At 46.1% G+C, this 19,697-nt stretch overlaps 1 protein-coding gene across 2 annotated transcripts in view; it reads left to right on the top strand.

The window, feature by feature from the left end:
* MTMR4 (myotubularin related protein 4) overlaps window positions 1–19,697 on the top strand; it is a 130,675-nt gene that overhangs the window by 41,542 nt on the left and 69,436 nt on the right. Inside the window, exons 1-2 of one of the 2 annotated variants that reach the window (XM_075335389.1) lie at window positions 8,712–8,908; window positions 15,909–15,995. In XM_075335389.1, the coding sequence (XP_075191504.1) occupies window positions 8,861–8,908; window positions 15,909–15,995 (135 nt within the window). In that variant the 5' untranslated portion in view covers window positions 8,712–8,860. Of the gene's footprint in view, window positions 1–8,711; window positions 8,909–15,908; window positions 15,996–19,697 lie in introns of those variants that run through there. The other variant, XM_075335390.1, reaches the window with a different exon arrangement.

The raw sequence follows: 19,697 nt of genomic DNA on the forward strand, positions 1-19,697 counted from the left end.
CTCACTATCTGGTGTGTTCACCTTTTAACTGTCGTCACTGTCTTGTGACCGCAACATCTGACTGCCAGAAGTCAGAAGTTACTTCACAATTTGTCACTGCAAGTCTATGAGAGCCAAAGCGAGGCGCTCATAGAGTTGTATTGCAGAGTGACTTCCGGTGTTCTCCATGAAACACTGAGCAGCTGGTAGGTCACAAATCAGAGAAGACTGACCACAGCGACGGTGATAGAAGGTGCAGAGGGCGAGTATAAGACAGACATTGAACTTCTATTTAACCCCTTAATGACCGCCGATACGCCTTTTAACGGCGGTAATTAAGGGTACTTCTTCCGATCCGCCGCTTTTTAACGGCGGTCGGAAAAAAGGGTCTAGCGCCCCCCAGAGTCAGAAAATTTCCGGGGTCTCAGCTGCCGGGGGTAGCTGAGACCCTGGAGATCATGATTCGGGCCGGTTTTTCCGGTCCCCAGTCACGTGATGACCGGTATACACCGTATACCGATCATCAAGTTATAGCAAATGACCGCGCCGGTAAAAAATGATTTATCTCCCATCTGGCATGATCAAACATGCCAGATGGGAGATAAATCTTTTTCCCGGTTCCCTCCGGTCCCCCGGTGTCCCCAAAGTGCCCCCCCCGACCCCCAACCCCCTCCCGAAAATCCAAGATGGCCGCGCGCACCGGCGAGCACAGCAGCGCGCCGGCCGCATTTACAGTGTTCCTATGGTTTCTGTCGTATGTGCCATAACACATACGACAGAAACCTGCTCCCCAGGCCCTGCCCGGTCCCCCCCTATCCCTCCCCGGTGTCCCCCGGTGTCATACATACCTGTCGGAGCGCTGATCCCCCCGCGGCCCCCTCCTCCGGCTCCTTCACAGCAGACGCCGGTCACATGAGCAGAGCGCAGCTGTCAGCTTCCTGTGTTCAGAGAGCTGTGCTGGCTGCTCGCACACTGCAACTGTGACCCGGGGAGAGTGGGTGCAGATTTTTGGCACCCACTCTCCTCAAATGGAGGGTCTGCCCTCCTAGAAAATGGGGGATACGTTCCCTGAACGTGTCCCCCATATTCTAGAAGGTCCAGAGTCGACGTGGGACGTCCAAATGGATTACAGTGGATTTTTTTTTTTTTCTTTTCAATAAATTGGTCAATCAGGGAATGTTTTGGGGAGTGTTTTTTCAAATAATTTTTTTTTTGTTGTCAATTTTTTTTTTTATTACTGTCAATTAGTTATGTCGGGTATCTGATAGACGCCGTGACATAACTAATTGCTGGGCTTGATGCCAGGTGACATTACACACCTGGTATCAACCCCATTTATTACCCCGTTAGCCAACGCACCAGGGCGCGGGATGAGCTGGGGCGAAGCGCCAGAATTGGCACATCTAATGGATGCGCCACTTCTGGGGCGGCTGCGGCCTGCTATTTTTAGGCTGGGAAGAGTCCAATAACCATGGCTCTTCCCATCCTGAGAATACCAGACCCCAGCTGTCAGCTTCACCTTGGCTGGTGATCTAATTTGGGGGGACCCCACGTTTGTTTTGTTTTTTTTTAATTATTTATTTATAAATAATTAAAAAAAAAAAAACAGCTTGGGGAGCCCTCCAAATTGATCACCAGACAAGATGAAGCTGTCAGCTGTGGTTTGCAGGCTACAGCTGTCTGCTTTACCCTAGCTGGCTATCAAAAATAGGGGGGACCCCACGTCATTTTTTTTAAATTCTTTTTTTTTTTTGGGCTATATACAAGGCTAGGCATCCTTTAGTGTCACATGAAAGGCACTAAAGGGCGCCAGCTTAGAATATGCAGGGGGGTGGGACGTTATATATGTTTGACATCTATCCATTCATCCATTGTAGCATTTTACGCTGTGTGCCCACAATCAGGGTTTGCAACGTTTTGGGCGCAGAGTTTTTTCCCTGCGTCCATAACGCTGCGTTGTGCAGTAGAAGCACAGTGGCAGGATTTTTAGAAATCCCGTGCCCACTGTGTTTGTTTTCTCCGCAGCATAAATCGACCTGTGGCGCAGCTTCCCGAGCCTCAGCATGTCAATTTATGCTGCGGAGATGAGTGTTCTTTGCAGGTAGAATAGAACTAAAGTCCACAGCAGCCTGAACCCAAATCGTGGGCATGGGCAGCTGCGTTCTCCCGTGGACAACACTCACATTTCTGCAGGAGGCTGACACTGGGTACTAGACGCCGTGTCGCTGGATCATGGCCACATAGCCTAAAGGCTACTTTACACGTTGCGATATCGGTCCCGATATCGCTAGCGTGGGTACCCGCCCCCATCTGTTGTGCGACACGGGCAAATCGCTGCCCGTGCCGCACAACATCGCGCAGACGCGTCACACATACTTACCTGCTCGGCGACGTCGCTGTGACCGGCGAACCGCCTCCTTTCTAAGGGGGCGGTCCGTGTGGTGTCACAGTGACGTCACTGAGCGGCCGCCCAATAGAAGCGGAGGGGCGGAGATGAGTGGCCGGAACATCCCACCCACCTCCTTCCTTCCTCATAGCGGCCGGGAGGCAGGTAAGGCGAGCTTCCTCGTTCCTGCGGCATCACACATAGCGATGTGTGCTGCCGCAGGAGCGACGAACTACATCGTTACTGCTGCAGTAACGATAATCGAGAATGGACCCCCATGTCACCGATGAGCGATTTTGCACGTTTTTGCAACGATGCAAAATCGCTCATCGGTGTCACACGCAGCAGCATCGCTATTGCGGCCGGATGTGCGTCACCAATTCCGTGACCCTAACGACTCCGCATTAGCGATGTCGCAGCGTGTAAAGCCCCTTTAAAGGTACCGTCACACTAAGCAACTTACCAGCGATCCCAACAACGATAGGGATCGCTGGTAAGTTGCTAGGAGGTTGCTGGTGAGATGTCACACTGCGACGCTCCAGCGATCCCACCAGCAACCTGACCTGGCAGGGATCGCTGGAGCGTGGCTACACAAGTTGCTGGTGAGCTCACCAGCAACCAGTGACCAGCCCCCAGCGCCGCGTGGAAGATGCTGCGCTTGGTAACTAAGGTAAATATCGGGTAACCAACCCGATATTTACCTTGGTTACCACTGCACGGAGCTACACGTGCAGAGAGCAGGGAGCAGCGCACACTGAGCGCTGGCTCCTTGCTCTCCTAGTTACAGCACACATCGGGTTAATTACCCGATGTGTGCTGCAGCTAAATGTGCACAGAGCAGGGAGCAGCGCACAATGCTTAGCGCTGGCTCCTTGCTCTCCTAGTTACAGCACACATCGGGTTAATTAACCCGATGTGTGCTGCAGCTACATGTGCACAGAGCAAGAGTCGGCACTGACAGTGAGAGCGGCGGAGGCTGGTAACAAAGGTAAATATCGGGTAACCAAGGACAGGGCTTCTTGGTTACCCGATGTTTACATTGGTTACCAGCCTCCGCAGAAGCCGGCTCCTGCTGCCTGCACATTTAGTTGTTGCTGTCTCGCTGTCACACACAGCGATCTGTGCTTCACAGCGGGACAGCAACAACTAAAAAATGGCCCAGGACATTCAGCAACAACCAACGACCTCACAGCAGGGGCCAGGTTGTTGCTGGATGTCACACACAGCAACATCGCTAGCAACGTCACAAAAGTTGTTCATTAGCAGCGATGTTGCTAGCGATGTTGCTTAGTGTGACGGGGCCTTTACAGTGAGAAATTTGTTGCTACAGCAACATTTTTGTGAAGTACCTGTGGATTCAAAATGTTTACTATACTCCTGAATAAAATCCTTGAGGGGTCCAGTTTCCAAAATGAGGTCACTTGTGGGGGGTTTCTGATGTATAGGTACCCAAGGGGCCCTGCTAATGTGACATGGTGCGCGCAATTTACTTCAACTTTTCCAAAATTCAAATGGTGCTCCTTCCATTCCAAGCCCTCTCATTTATCCAAACAAAGGTTTTTGGCCACATGTGGGGTATCCCTGCGCTCACAAGAAATTAGATAACAACCTGTGGGGTACACGTTTTGTTGTTGCCTCTTGAAAAAGTGAAAAATGTGTCGCTAAATTAACATTTTTGTGAAAAAAATGAAAATTTCAATATGGCAACCTAAGCTTATCAAATTCTGTGAAGTATTCGTGGATTCAAAATGCTCAATATACACCTAGATTAAAGCCTTGAGGGGTCTCATTTCCAGAATGGGGTCACTTGTGGGGGACCTCCACTGCTTAGGCACCTCAGGGGCTCTCCTAATGCAACATGGCGTCCGCTATTGATTCCAGCCAATTTTGCAGTCAAATTGCACTCCTTCTCTTCTGAGCCCTGTAGTGTGCCCAAACAGTTGATTTCCACCACATACAAGATATCAACAAACTCAGGAGAAATTGCGCAATAAATTTCATGGTGATTTTTTTCCTGTTACCCTTGTGAAAAAAAAAGCTACCTGGTTGAAGTAACAATTTTGTGGTAAAATTTTATTTTTTTATTTTCATGGCTCAACATTATAAACTTCTGTAAAGCACCTGGGGGTTCAGGGTACTCACCAAACATCAAGATAAATTCCTTGAGGGGCCTAGTTTCCAATATGGGGTCACTTGTGGTGTTTTTTTGCTGTTTACGTACCTTAGGGGTCCTCCAAATGCGACATGGTGCCCGCAATCTTTTTCAGCCAAATTTCCTTTCCAAAATTCAAATATTGCTCCTTCCGTTCCAAGCCCTCCCATTTCTCCAAACAAAGGTTTCAGACCACATGTGAGGTATCACCGCGCTCATAAAAAAGTGGGTAACAAACATTGGGGTCAAATTTTTGGAATTACCTCTTGAAAAAGTGAAAAAATTGATGCTAAAGCAACATTTTTGAGAAAAAAATGAAAATTTTCAATGTGACAACGTAACGTTATCAAAATCTGTGAAGTACCTGTGGATCCAAAATGCTCACTATACCCCTAGATAGAAGCCTTAAGGGGTCTAGTTTCCAAAATGGTGTCACTTGTGAGGGGTTTCTGCTGTTTAGGTACCTTAGCGGACTTGTAAATGCAACATGGTGCCCACAATCTATTTCAGCCAAATTTGCTTTCCAAAATTCAAATATTGCTCCTTCTGTTCCGAGCCCTCCCATTTGTCCAAACAAAGGTTTCTGACCACATGTGGGGTATTGGCGCGTTCATAAGAAAGTGGGTAACAAGTTTTGGGGTTCATTTTGTTGTTATTTCTTCTAAAAGTGAATAAATTTGGGGTAGAGCAACATTTTAGGTAAAATTTTATTTTTTGCTTTTTTTCATTCCACTTTGCTTTAGTTCCTGTGAAGCACCTGAAGGGTTAATAAACTTCTTGGATGTGGTTTTGAGTACTTTGAGGGGTGCTGTTTTGAGAATGGTGTCACTTTTAGGTATTTTCTGTCACCTAGGCCTCTCAAAGTCACTTCAAATGTGATGTGGTCCCTAAAAAAATGGTTTTGTGAATTTTGTTGAAAAAATGGGAAATTGCTGATGAACTTTGACCCCTTCTAACTTCCTAACCCCAAAACATTTTGTTTCAGAAATTGCGCTAATGTAAAGTAGACATGTGGGAAATGTTATTTATTAACTGTTTTGTGTGACATAACTCTCTGGGTTAAGGGCATAAAAATTAAAAGTTTGAAAATTGCAAAATTTTCAAAATTTTCATCAAATTTCCGATTTTTTTCACAAATAAAAGCAAAAAATATCGTTCTAAATTTATAACTATCATGAAGTCCAATATGTCATGAAAAAACAATGTCAGAATCACCGGGATCCGTTGAAGCGTTTCAGAGTTATGACCTCATAAAGTGACACTGGTCAGAATTGCAAAAAATGGCCTGGGCATTAAGTACAAAACTGGCTTCGTCCTTAAGGGGTTAAAGTGCAACTCCAGCTGCAAAAAAAAGAAAATGCTGGATTGGTGCTTTTAAAGGGCATGTGTCACCAGGTTTTTGCTACATCATCTGAGAGCAGCATAATGTAGAGAGAGAGACCCTGATTCCAGCGATGTGTCACTTACTGAGCTGTTTCTTTTGATAAAATCACTGTTTTCTCTGCTGCAGATCTAGCAGTTATACAGAGCTCATGAATATGCTGGACTACTTGGCAACACACCAAGTAGTTCTGTAATGTTGATCTACTGCTGATTTAAACAGTGACTTTATCAAAACTACACTAAACAGCCCAGTAAGTGACATCCCTGGAATCAGGATCTCTTTCTCTATGTTATGTTGCTCTCAGATTAGGTGGCAAAAACCTGATAACAGGTTCCCTCTAATGCTCCTGGGCATGGGGTTAACTAGATGTTCAAAGGAGCTGCTGGAATCCTCTTTCACTCCGCCATGACAACATCACAGAGCTGGTGGATTTAACATCTGACCACCTACTGTTTGAGGATGCCCCACAGATGCTCAATAGGGTTTAGGTCTGTAGACATGCTTGACAAGGCAGTGTTTGCCTTGGAGGTGTGTTTGGGGTCGTTATGTTGGAGTACTGCCCCGCGGCCCAGTTTCTGAAAGAAGGGGATCATGCTCTGCTTCAGTATGTCACCGCACATGTTGGCATTCATGGTTCCCTCAATACATTGTAGCTCCCCACAGCCAGCAGCACTCATGCAGCCCCAAACCATGACACTCCTACCACCATGCTTGACTGTAGGCAAGACGCATATCTTTGTACTCCTCACCTGGTTGCCCCCACACATGCTTGACACCATTTAGACCAATAAATGTATCTAGGTCTCATCAGACCACAGAACATGGGTCTAGTAATCCATGTCCTTCGTCATCTCGTGTTCAGCAAACTACGTCTCTCGTGCATCATATTTAGAAGATGCTTCCTTCTTGGACGACAGCCATGCAGACCAATATGATGCCTGGTCTGAGCACTGACAAGTCGACTTTTTTTTTTTTTTTTTTTTTTTCTTTCTTTCAGAACCCCCACAATGTTTTTCTCCTTCGTGTTGTAATTTCAACGTCCAGGAGGGATGGGGGATTTATCACACACTCCTGAACATTAACCCCTTCACGACCTTGGACGGATCTATCCGTCCAGGATCGTGTCCCATTAAGCCCCGCCCCCTGCCGCGGGCAGGCGGCGTGGATCGGCACACATATCAGCTGTTTTCAACAGCTGACATGTGTGCCTGCTAGCCGCGGGTGGAATCGCTTCCACCCGCGGCCATTAACCCCTTAAATCTTGCTGCCAAAGTCTGGCAGCAAGATTTAAATGCGCGCGGCCATGTTTGTTACTCACCGCCGCCCCCACCGGAAGTCACGTGTGTTATCACGTGACTATCGGTGGTTGCCATCGTAGCACAGGGTCATGTGATGACGCCTGCTGCTACGATGTTTCACTTTCATTTTCCCTCGGCCGAGAGCAGAGGGAAAACCAAAGTGACTGAATCTGCTGATTACAGCTGTATAGCTGTGATCAGCAGATAGCGATCAGCAATCGGATTGCTGATCGCTATAGCCCCCTAGGGGGACTAGTAAAATAAAAAAAAAAATTAAAAAAAAAAAGTTTTAAAAAATAAAAAAAAAAACAAAAAACCTAAAAGTTCAAATCACCCCACTTTCCCCCCATTGAAAATTAAAGGCTTAAAAAATAAATAAATATACACATATTTGGTATCGCCGCGTTCAGAAATGCCCGATCTATCAAAATATAAAATCAATTAATCTGATTGGTAAACGGCGTAGTCGCAAAAAAATTCCAAACGCCAAAATTACGTTTTTTGGTCGCCGCAAGTTTTACGCAAAATGCAATAACAGGCGATCAAAACGTAGCATCTGCGCAAAAATGGTACCATTATAAACGTCAGCTCGAGACGCAAAAAATAAGCCATCACTGAGCCATAGATCCTTAAAAATAAGAACGCTACGTGTTTCGGAAAATGGCGCAAAACGTGCGCCACTTTTATTGGACAAACTTGTGAATTTTTTTAACCCCTTAGATACAAGTAAACCTATACATGTTTGGTGTCTACAAACTCGCACCGACCTGAGGCATCACATACATACCTCAGTTTTACCATATAGTGAACACAGTGAATAAAATATCCCAAAAACTATTGTACGATCACACTTTTTTTGCAATTTTTCCGCACTTGGAATTTTTTTGCCGTTTTCCAGTGCACTATATGGTAAAACTTATGGTTTCATTTAAAAGTACAACTCGTCCTGCAAAAAACAAGCCCTCATATGGCAAGATTGATGGAAAAATAAAAATGTTACGCCTCTCAGAAGAAGGGGAGCAAAAAACAAAAACGCAAAAACGGAAAGTGCCCGGGGGCTGAAGGGGTTAAAACTGAAACGCCAAGAAGGAAATGGTGGCCTTCTAGATTTGTGCTGTATCATATATAATGACTATGCAGATTATAACATAAGAGCAATGGCTCTTTAATCTGTTGCGTAGAGGCCGGGAGATCAGTGCGCTGTCACAGATGAGCCATTATTTGCTCGGTGGCCTTGTATTGTGGCATACTCTGTCTGCCGGGATCTGTAGACTTGCGTGATCCCACATCACATGTATGTTCAGCACATGTCATTGTACAGTCCGGTACACGCCTGCCTTTATCAGCCTGTGGGTTCAGCATTCCTGAGCAGCACAGCCTAGTTCAGGCCATTTTCCCGGCTGTAGTTGTCAGTGTGCAGGCCTGCTTCCCCGGCAGATGGGAGGGGGTGTGTGTGCCTGACTCCATGCCAGAGGAGGAGGCATCAGGCCGCACAGACAGCTGAGGCACCTGCTCCTCCCTCCACCTCCTCCCTTTTTCTGTGCGATGGAGAGGCTGCAGTGAGCTGGCTGTGGGTGCAGAAGCAGAAGAGGAGACGCGATGGTGACACCGGCCCAGCCCTTGTGTGCGAGCTGCGGCCGGACCGTGCAGCCCCTGTCAGCATGACTGAGCCGTCCCCGCGCCCCCACTGTTCGGTGCTCAGCTGCTTTGTGAGTCTTCTATGCTTCTTTATGGTGGCTTCCTTCTGGGAGAGGGGTTTGTAGGGCACTGGTGGAGTCCAGTCCACCTTCTAAGATCGGACCTGGCGTCTTCGTATTGCACACACCCACAGATCCGTAGACTTTGCATCCTACAGCGACCAGGCCTCCGCTGCGTTCTGTAGTGAATAGTTGTAGACAATCCTTCATAACCACTCCCTTCCAGGGAAAACCCTGCTTTTAGACGTGCCTTTTGTTTGTGTGCCTGCTATTGTATACGCTGGGGATCCCCATCATGCCCAGTACAAGGGTGTGTAGACCTGATTGCCCAGAGTCACTGGTGGGCACCTTGGCGGCGGCATATGTGACAATGGAGGTTTTTATGTAGGTAAAGCTCTCAGCCGCTTCTTGTATAGCCATTTTCAGGGATATTGTGTCCTGCTTGTTCTTGATTGATAGATTTGGAGAAAGTACGTATGGTTTTGGTGGTGCAGAGGTCCTACCTGTCTAGGCCCAGTGACGGCAAGCCATCTGTCAGCCAACTACATCGTCACTTGGCAGCTCGTGCCGTCTGGACGTGGTCCGGATGGAAATAATGGCTCTTCACACCCGTCACATTCCCACTTATTTACCAGGATATTAACCTCTTGTGGTATATGGAGAAATGTCCGGCTTTGACTCTTGTGGTGGTGAGGAGGCCAATAAAGATCAGGAGAACTCCATAATTCTCACTTTTTCTCACCCGGTCATAGGGAATCTATCACATAGCCATGTAAGTGCACATGCTTTATATCTACACAACCTCTGCCCTTATATTGGGGTAGGACAGGATAATGAACCCCCAAAATATTGAGTATATCTGTGCTCATTTCACTTTGTACATGCATCTATTCTAGAGTATTCATATAATGGTGCTGAAGCAGGAGCCAGCGTCCTCTTCTGCCCATCGCAGTATCTTAACTATCATGACTATGACACCAGAGCGCAGAGGAATGGAAGGAGGAACCCTGGGATTTCTGCCCATTGATTTTATGTACGTTGCTATTGATTAAAGGTCGATAGAAGGAAATGCCCACTTAGTTTGATTTGCAGTTTGCAAGATCTTTTCCCTGGATCTGGGATTAATATCTATTGAACCGTTGCTATTATTCATGGAAGGGGAAACGGCGGCAGTCGTGCAGAAGCTATTATATCGAGATCTTGTGCACCACATATGATTGAAAAGATTATTTATTTTATTTACATATTAAAGTTAACTGGTCACTAGATTCATGCTGCCCAACCACATGCAGCATCAGCCAGATCCTGCTATGTTTTGCTCTGAGAGCCTAATTTTAAAGGGATTGTCCACTACTTGGACAGCCCCTTCTCATTCTCGTAAATCACCTCTGGTGCGGCCGCGGTTCCAGCAATGTCTGAAGTCCTGTTCCCGTGACTTTATGACAAGTGAGCCCTGTGACCAATCAGCGCCCAGTGTCTGTCCTCCTCCTTTGGACATTTGAGCAGGATGTGAGTGCAGCGCTGACTTCCTGCTCAAACCTCCGAAGGTGGGGAGAACGTGGGCTCCGGGAACGCGGCTTCAGACACCACTGAAACCGCAGCTGCACTGGAGGGGAGTATAGGCTAATTTATTGTTAGGCGTGTGATCAAGGGGAATGAGAAGTGGTTGTCAAAATAGTGGACAACCCCTTTTAAAAGGGGACCATTCGTGAGCCGAAATGAGTCTGATTCTCCCTGCCCGACCCCAGTGATTGACAGATCTCTCCCTAGGTTCGCATGTTAAATAGACTTTTCAATCACTTGAAGCCGGGCAGGGAAATTTCACCCGGGATCTGTTTCTTGTGTTTCTTGCTGCCTGTGTATGGGTGGCATGAATCGAATTACGAGTGCCCTTTAAATTCTCTCATGCCGTATACAGTGTTTCTAACCTGGTCTTTGTAAACATCTTAACCTGTAATACACATGAGACCTGTTAGTTGCAAATTCCCATTAACCCCGTAGTGACCACCAGTACAACTTTAAAAGTGACCTATATAATAGCGTCCCCCGACGGGTGAAAATGCAGCAGCTGTGCACTGTAGCTCACACCCAGCTGCATCAGTCACAATCATTGTTTGCACTGACCATGGCTGTTTAACCCCTTAGATGCTGCTGACAATAGCGACTGCGGCATCTAGATGGTTAACAGAGTGAGTCTCCCTATTTAACCCCATCAGCATCCTGAGATCGTGATTGTGTGGTCCTTAGGGCTGACATGGCAATTCATGGTCAAATAACGGCCTTGGAGTCTACCGGCTATAGTAGCTACATTTAGCTAGTAAAGAGAACATCTTTTTTTTTTCTTTTTCCTGAAAAGCAGCTGAAGGGTTAATAAACTGCCTGACAGCAGCTGTGAATATGTTGAGGGGGACTATTGTTAAAATGGTGTCACTTTTGGGGGGTTTTCCAATGTATAGTTCTCCAAAGTCACTTCAAAACTGAATAGGTTTCTAAAAAAAAAAAAAAAAAATAGGTTTTTTAAATAAAAGTAGAAAAATACTGCTCCAATTTGTAAGCTTCTATCATCCTAACATAAACATTACACAGATGGCGCTGATGTAAAGCAGACCTGGGGGAAATGTTTAGTAACTATTTTGTTTGTGGCTTTCCAAGTTAAAAAGAGAATCATTCAAAGTTTGAAAATTTGAATTTTTTTTTTTCCTTTTTTTTTTTTTGTCAAATTTCTGATTTTTAAAAATGAACTCAAAATATATGGGCTTAAATTTGTTATTATAAAAGGTCAGAGCGATCAGCTGAGTGCCCGGCCGCTGGCGTGTGAGAGCGATCAGCTGGGCGCCCGACCGCTGGCACGTGAGAGCGCTCAGCTGATCGTTCACAATAGTCTGCTGCCGGTAAAACTGTAAAGAAGGAAAAAAAAAGCTTTCCGTTGTTTTTTACGATCCGTAGCATCCGTTGTGCCATTATATGCAACACATCCGTTGCATCCGTCACACAACGCAATGCAACGGATGCCGTTCAACGCAAGTGTGAAACTAGCCTAAGCCATTCACTCTTCAATTTCTCAAGTGAATCTGTCACCAGGTTTTTGCCACCTAATCTAAGAGCAGCATTACGTAGGGGCAGAGATCCTGATGCCAGCAGTGTTGCTTAGTGTACTTTTTTTGATAATCTCCTGCTGATTAAACAGTGAATTTATCATTAGAGGACTAATTGGTGTGCTGCCAGGTAGTCCAGCATAGTCATGAGCTCTGTATAACTGCTAGATCTGCAGCAGAAAAAACATTGATTTTATCAAAATGACAGCAAACAGCCCAGTAAGTGACACATCGCTGGAATCAGGATCTCTGTCTCTACATTATGCTGCTCTCAGATGGGGGAGCAAAAACCTGCTGACAGATTCCCTTTATAGCACCAATCCAGGATTTTTATTCTTTTTTGCCTCTGGAGTGGTGCTTTACATCAATTTTCCCTAATTCTGTCTTCTACTTGCCCCCTGCCTTCTTCACCTTCTATCACCGTCGCTGTGCTCAGGCTTCTCCAGTTTGTGACCTGCCGGCTGCTCAGTATTTCATGGAGCGCGCCGGAGGTCACTTTTCAATACAACTCTGAGAGCCTCGCTTTTGCTCTCATAGATTTGCATTGGAAGTCAGAAGTTACTTCACAATTTGTCAGCCAGTCACAAGTTAACAGTCACAAGATGGTGATCACAGTAAAAGGTGAAGACACCAGATGGTGAGTGTATTACTGCGGCAGGGACCTTTTGGAATAAAAGAACTACTCCCGAATTTAGTGCTTCAGCGCTGGACTGGTGAAGGATTGTTTGGCCAGTGGCTGTTCCTCCTGCTTTCCCATACACATGCATACTCCGCTACATTGAGCAAGCATGTAAAGAGGGAACAAGCTGCTGCCAGACGCTTGTGGTGCCGGCTTATCCCTTATGAGAACATAGTAAGGGGTACTTCTCACATAGCGAGATCGCTGCTGAGTCACGGTTTTTGTGACGCAGCAGTGACCTCATTAGCGATCTCGCTGTGTGTGACACTGAGCAGTGATCTGGCCCCTGCTGCGAGATCGCTGCTCGTGACACACAGTGCTGGTTCATTTTTTGGATGTTGGCACCTCCAGATCAGCGGCCAGAGGTAACCCGTTGTGGAGCGGATCATCACAGCCGATGGAGGCCGATGAGAATTCTGATATTTAGGACCCAGATCTAAAGCTTCCTGTACATATTAATATCAGGAACAACATATATGAAAGTGATTTTTGTAGAGAAATAAAATGCGTATGGGGAAAATACTGAATTTCATGACGGCAGAAGAACAGAGGACCAGGCATGTTGGATTTCAACATGTCTTAGGGTACCGTCACACTTTAGCGATGTTCCAGTGATCTCACCAGCGATCTGACCTGGTCAGGATCGCTGGTGCATCGCTACATGGTCGCTGGTGAGCTGTCAAACAGGCAGATCTCACCAGCGACCAGTGACCAGCCCCCAGTGACGCGTGGAAGTGATGCTGCGCTTGATAACTAAGATAAATATCGGGTAACCAAGCGCTTGGTTACCCGATATTTACCTTGGTTACCAAGCGCAGCATCACTTAGCGCTGGCTCCCTGCACTCGTAGCCAGAGTACACATCGGGTTAATAAGCAAACCGCTTTGCTTATTTACTTGATGTGTACTCCGATTACGTGTGCAGGGAGCCGGCACTGGCAGCCTGAGAGCGGCGTACACTAGTAACCAAGGTAAATATCGGGTAACCAAGCAAAGCACTTTGCTTGGTTACCCGATATTTACCTTGGTTACAGCTTACCACAGGCTGCCAGAAGCCGGCTCCCTGCTCCCTGCACATTCAGATCGTTGCTCTCTCTCTGTCAAACACAGCGATGTGTGCTTCACAGCGGGAGAGCAACATCCAAAAAATGAACCAGCACTGTGTGTAACGAGCAGCGATCTCACAGCAGGGGCCAGATCGCTGCTCAGTGTCACACACACAGAGATCGCTAATGAGGTCACTGGTGCGTCACAAAAACCGTGACTCTGCAGCGATCTCGCTATGTGAGGAGTACCCCTTAAGCAGACCTTTCAGGATCAGTAAGTTTTATTGTTCTACCTTATACTGTTAACTTGTTGTATAAGTATTTAGTGTGACCTAGTAACTAGTCAAGCATATGTAAATACACACTGCATATTCACTGCTCCCTCCTCCCACCTATCAGTGCTGGCATCAGTGAAATAAATCTGAACTGAATTTGCACTGCTGCCCCCACCTATACTCCCTCCCATCTTTCAGCAGAGGTGGGAGGGGGAGCAGGGAATATGCAAAACTGAATTCTATGGAGCTTACAGCAGGATAACAGGATGAGGTAGAACAATAAAACTTACTGAAAGGTCTCATTTTAAAAGGAATCTGTCACCAGGTTTTTAACACCTAATCTGAGAGTAGCAAAACCTAGAGCCAAAGATTCTGATTCCAGTCATGTGTCACTTACTGGGCTGCTTAGTGCAGTTTTGGTAAAATCACTGATTTAATCAGTAGTAAACTATCATTACAGGACTACTTGGTTTGCTGCCAGGTGGTAGTCCAGCATATTCCTGAGCTCTGTATAACTGCTAGATCTGCAGTAGAGAAAACCATTGATTTTATCAAAATAACAGCAAACATCTCAGTAAGTGACACATCGCTGGAATCAGGGTCTCTATCTCTACATTATGCTGCTCTCAGATGGGGGAACAAAAACTTAGTGACAGATTCCTTCTTAAGCCCTATTGAAAGATAACATTAGTATTGCACTACAAATCACCTGACAGTCCCATTACAAGCGCCGGTTGACTATAAAGCAAGTCGCTCGCCACTCGTTTAGACAGGCTGACTGACCATAATGTGAGCCATGCAGTTAATGTCCCCGTGTATACTGGCCTTGTTACTGTGCAGTTACTCTGTCCCCGATTACCGGCCTTGTTACTGTGCAGTTACTCTGTCCCCGAATACCGGCCTTGTTACTGTGCAGTTACTCTGTCCCCGAATACCGGCCTTGTTACTGTGCAGTTACTCTATGCCCGATTACCGGCCTTGTTACTGTGCAGTTACTCTATGCCCGATTACCGGCCTTGTTACTGTGCAGTTACTCTGTCCCCGAATACCGGCCTTGTTACTGTGCAGTTACTCTATGCCCGATTACCGGCCTTGTTACTGTGCAGTTACTCTGTCCCCGAATACCGGCCTTGTTACTGTGCAGTTACTCTGTCCCCGAATACCGGCCTTGTTACTGTGCAGTTACTCTGTCCCCGATTACCGGCCTTGTTACTGTGCAGTTACTCTGTCCCCGAATACCGGCCTTGTTACTGTGCAGTTACTCTGTCCCCGAATACCGGCCTTGTTACTGTGCAGTTACTCTGTCCCCGAATACCGGCCTTGTTACTGTGCAGTTACTCTGTCCCCGAATACCGGCCTTGTTACTGTGCAGTTACTCTGTCCCCGAATACCGGCCTTGTTACTGTGCAGTTACTCTGTCCCCGAATACCGGCCTTGTTACTGTGCAGTTACTCTGTCCCCGAATACCGGCCTTGTTACTGTGCAGTTACTCTGTCCCCGATTACCGGCCTTGTTACTGTGCAGTTACTCTGTCCCCGAATACCGGCCTTGTTGTTGGCAGCACATTACCTGTTTGCCTGATGCAATGTGCTGCCGATAACTATTTTATTTCACTGCTTTAAACAATTCAGTCCTCCTATGTCAGGTGATCTCCGGAGTGAGTTTTCCTGCGGATCCTCCTTTTGCTACTCCTTCAAATGCACCGTAAATGTGATTCATTCTCCAGCCGAAAATGGGAGCCAGAAATGTAACCCTCTTTTTTTTTTTTTTTTTTTCTGCATTATTTCTAGGCCGTCCCAGTGACTTGTAGACAATCTATAGACTGACTGTATCTCTCATGGTTTGTCTCCTGCTTACACTAAACGTAGACGTGGTGACGAGCATGACATCACTTATGTCACTCTTGCCTTTTTTCCAGGGTGAAGAACCCCCCAGTCTGGAATATATACAAGCCAAGGATCTGTTCCCTCCCAGGGAGCTGGTGAAAGAGGAAGATAAATTACAGGTGAGATCCTGGGACTGAGCAATGCCTGACCTCTCATACTGGCATTGCAGATGGCCGCGGGCACTACAGTCTGGCCAAGAGGCTTGAAGCTCTATTGATCTGTAATGGCATTTACAGTGACTGCAGTGAATATGCAAACTCCTTTATTACATTATGCTGTTCTCTGCATTTTTTTCTTAATATTTTAGTTTTCTTACTGGATCTGGTAGTTTCTGGCTACGCATACCTGTAAATCCATGGAGCGAAACCAAAAACAACTTTGATTCCAGGATGACAGCCCTGAAGGAATCCGGGTTTAGTTTCCTCCTTGTCCTCAACGTCTTCAGATGATCAATAACTCAGTTGGCTTTACCATTTCGCTATGCCAGACAGAATCGGGGAGATTTATGATGCAGCGCGCTGCTCCCCAGCTAGAGACGGGCGGTCTTTGCTCTAGTTTTGTCCTTATGCATATTGATTCACATGCACTAGTAATGGAATGAGACGAGAAAAAATGCTGACCTTATGCTCCTATAAAATGTCAAAGTAATTATTTTGGCAATCTAAAGAAGATTCCTCTTTTCTTGTAAATATATGATTGTCCTTCATAATTCTAATATTATCTGGATGGGGAGTTCTGTGCTTTGTTCTCCATTTGGTTTTTCCTCTAAAGATGGCCAGGTACGGCTTACACTTAATATATATATTAGTAAAATCTCCTGGGTTATATGTGAAATGTATCCATTGGCCCCATTCTCCCGATGAAGTCAACATGTCCTTTTCCCCTTCATCTGCATGGCGTACGTTGTTCTGTAGCACATAGTAATGAACAGCAGCCTGCACTTGCCTATAGAAAGGGTGTCCACAATTCTGCCAATAGGTGGCATACAGTGGATGGGTAATACATTCAGAGCAGTGTAAGATGCATCTCAAAATTAAACCGCCCTATAGTGTAAGCACTGAGTCAGCTTGTCGTCCCTGTGCTCAGCCGGTGTGCGTGGGCATCGCTGCACCATGTGCTGCAGTTACCCTCTGGTGCCAGCAGCCAGGATCCTCCGTGCCAGCAGCTCATCTTGGCCTCACATTTTGGAGCTCAGTTCTTTTGACTACTAAACTTGTTTTGCTGATTCTATTGTTCGTCTGTAAGATAGGGAAGCAGCCCGCCTGGTGTGTTGTATTCAGCAGACAGGCTTACACTAGTCCATAGTGAACAGGTGAATCCCCCAGTGGCCCCTGTGCATAAGTGGGACCCCCACCTTCCTACATCAGCAGTAGTACTTTGATTCATTATGTGCAGACAATGGGAGTATCTCACCTTTCATTTAAAGGGAACCTGTCACCAGATTTGGGGCCTATAAGCTGCGGCCACCACCAGTGGGCTCTTATATACAGTATGTTAGAATGCGGTATATAAGAGCCCAGACCGCTGTGTAGAATGTAAAAAACACTTTATAAGGCTATGTGCGCACGTTGCGTACAGTCACTGCAGAATTTTCTGCAGCGATCTGAAGAGCACATGTGCGCTTCAAATCGCTGCAGAAAATGTCCAAATGTCCGTAGAGAAAAAAAAAAAAGCCGATTCCATGCGCTCTGCCTGCAGCCCCTGCCATAGACAGAGCAGGAGCTGCCGGCAAAGCGCACGGAAGAAGTGACATGTCACTTCTTGAACGCAGTGCTTCAGGCAGCAGCCGAAGCGCTGTGCTCTAAGACGCCACGTGCGCACGGCCCCTGCACAATCTCCATAGACTGTGCAGGGGACGCAGGACGCATGCAGTTACGCTGCGCTACAAAGCGCAGCGTAACTGCATGAATTACGCACACGTGCGCACATAGCCTAATAATCACCTAAACGGTCGCTGCGGTGGAGTTGGGTCAGATGGGTGTCTCCATTCTCCGGTGCCAGCGCCTTCTCTTTCGGCCATCTTTGTAGTCCTTCTTCTGAAGCCTGTGTGCATGACGCGTCCTACGTCATCCACACTTGCCGGCATTGAGGTCCTTTGCAGGCGCACTTTGATCTGTTCTGAGTAGGGCAGATCAAAGTGTTGTAGTGCGCCTGCGCAGGACCGGCGAGTGTGTGTGACGTAGACTCGGCATGCCCACAGGCTTCAGAAGGAGGACGAAGATGGCCGAAAGAGGAGACGCAGTCACCGGAGAACCGAGACGCCCATATGGCCCAACTCCAGCGCAGCGACCGTTGAGGTGAGTATTATAAAGTGATTTTTACATTCTACACAGCGGCCTGGGCTCTTATATACGGCATTCTAACATGCTGTATATAAGAGCTCACTGGTGCTGGCCACAGCTTATAGGCCCCAAATCTGCTCACATGTTCCCTTTTAAAAAAAAACTGCACCGTATATTTTCTAGACATTTTGTGAATGAGGGGTATAAAAATATTTACATGTAACTGAACAGTGGGCCCTCAATGTCGATGCTACTGGCTAGAGCCGTGGCCGAAAGTGTTGGCACCTTTTGAAATTGTTCCAGAAACTTTTGTATTTCTCCCAGAAAATTATAGCAATTACACATGTTTTTTCTTACATATTCATTTCCTTTTTTGTGTAGAAGGAACAACACAGGGGATAAAAGGCAAATTGGATATAATTTCCCACAAACCCCCAAAACTGTATATAAGCACGGCTTACAGAAAGCTACTGATATTGGGCTTTTGGGTGAAATTTGACAAGACATAAGTGGAGGGAGGGTGGGTTATGCGCAGACGTTTTAGCTTTCAGATTGCGCTGAAACTGCAAGTTCCACCTATTCCCAGAAAGTATGGAAGACTCTAGTGTGATGGGTCCAGAACAGCACACATTGCTTGTGACCGCAAAGTACACCACATGTCAATGTATGTACAATAAATTGAGAGGGGGTTTTGTCTTTGGGTCCCTGGATAGCCCCTTTTAATTAATGACCCTGTCCTGTCTGCAGTGCTATATGAATTTGTGCTTCCGGTGGGCTGCGAGCTCGTTGTGCTGGGCTTCCTGATCCAACTTGCTCCAGTGTATTTTTAGTCTAGGCCGGTTTATATTGTAAATTATTGATGAACACAAATGTTTTCGGCTGTGCCCGTACGTTTATGGAGCAATTGCCAAGAAAAAGATTCTAACAGACAGTGTTAGAGCGGTATGAAAATTGGGCACATGAAGTGTGTAGGGGGGGAAATTAAACAGGAAAGGGGGTCATCAACGTCATTGGACAGTCCCTGTTTTGTAAGTAAGTAAATTAAATAAAATAAATACAAATAATAAATTGTACTCCCCAACCTGCAGTGATTAGCTGTAGCCTGTATACACATCTAATGGCAATTGTGCTGAATTCAAGCTTTCATTTTCCCCCCAATCCCACTACCCTGCAACACTATCAGGGGGTACTAGGATTTAGGCAATGCTTCTTCAAATTGGTAATGCATAAATGATATAAGAGGATGCAGAGTTGAATATTTCATGTATCTTTATCCTTTTTTTCCTATCCAATGAAATTTCCTGTTCTGTCCATTGAAATCCTATTGTAATTGGGTAAAAAACATTAAAACTAAATTTTGCAATATACCGTATTTTTCGCTTTATAAGACGCACCTGATTATAAGACGCACCCCCCAATTTGGTGAAGGAAAAGAGAATTATTTTTTTTTAATGTTAAATGGGGTCCATCTTATAATGCCAGTGTCAGTCTAACAAATCATATAGGGTATATGTCCCTCATAGCCCCCATCCTAAAATT

The sequence above is a fragment of the Anomaloglossus baeobatrachus genome, chromosome 2 (genome assembly GCF_048569485.1).
Source record: "Anomaloglossus baeobatrachus isolate aAnoBae1 chromosome 2, aAnoBae1.hap1, whole genome shotgun sequence".
Taxonomy (NCBI): Eukaryota; Metazoa; Chordata; class Amphibia; order Anura; family Aromobatidae; genus Anomaloglossus; species Anomaloglossus baeobatrachus.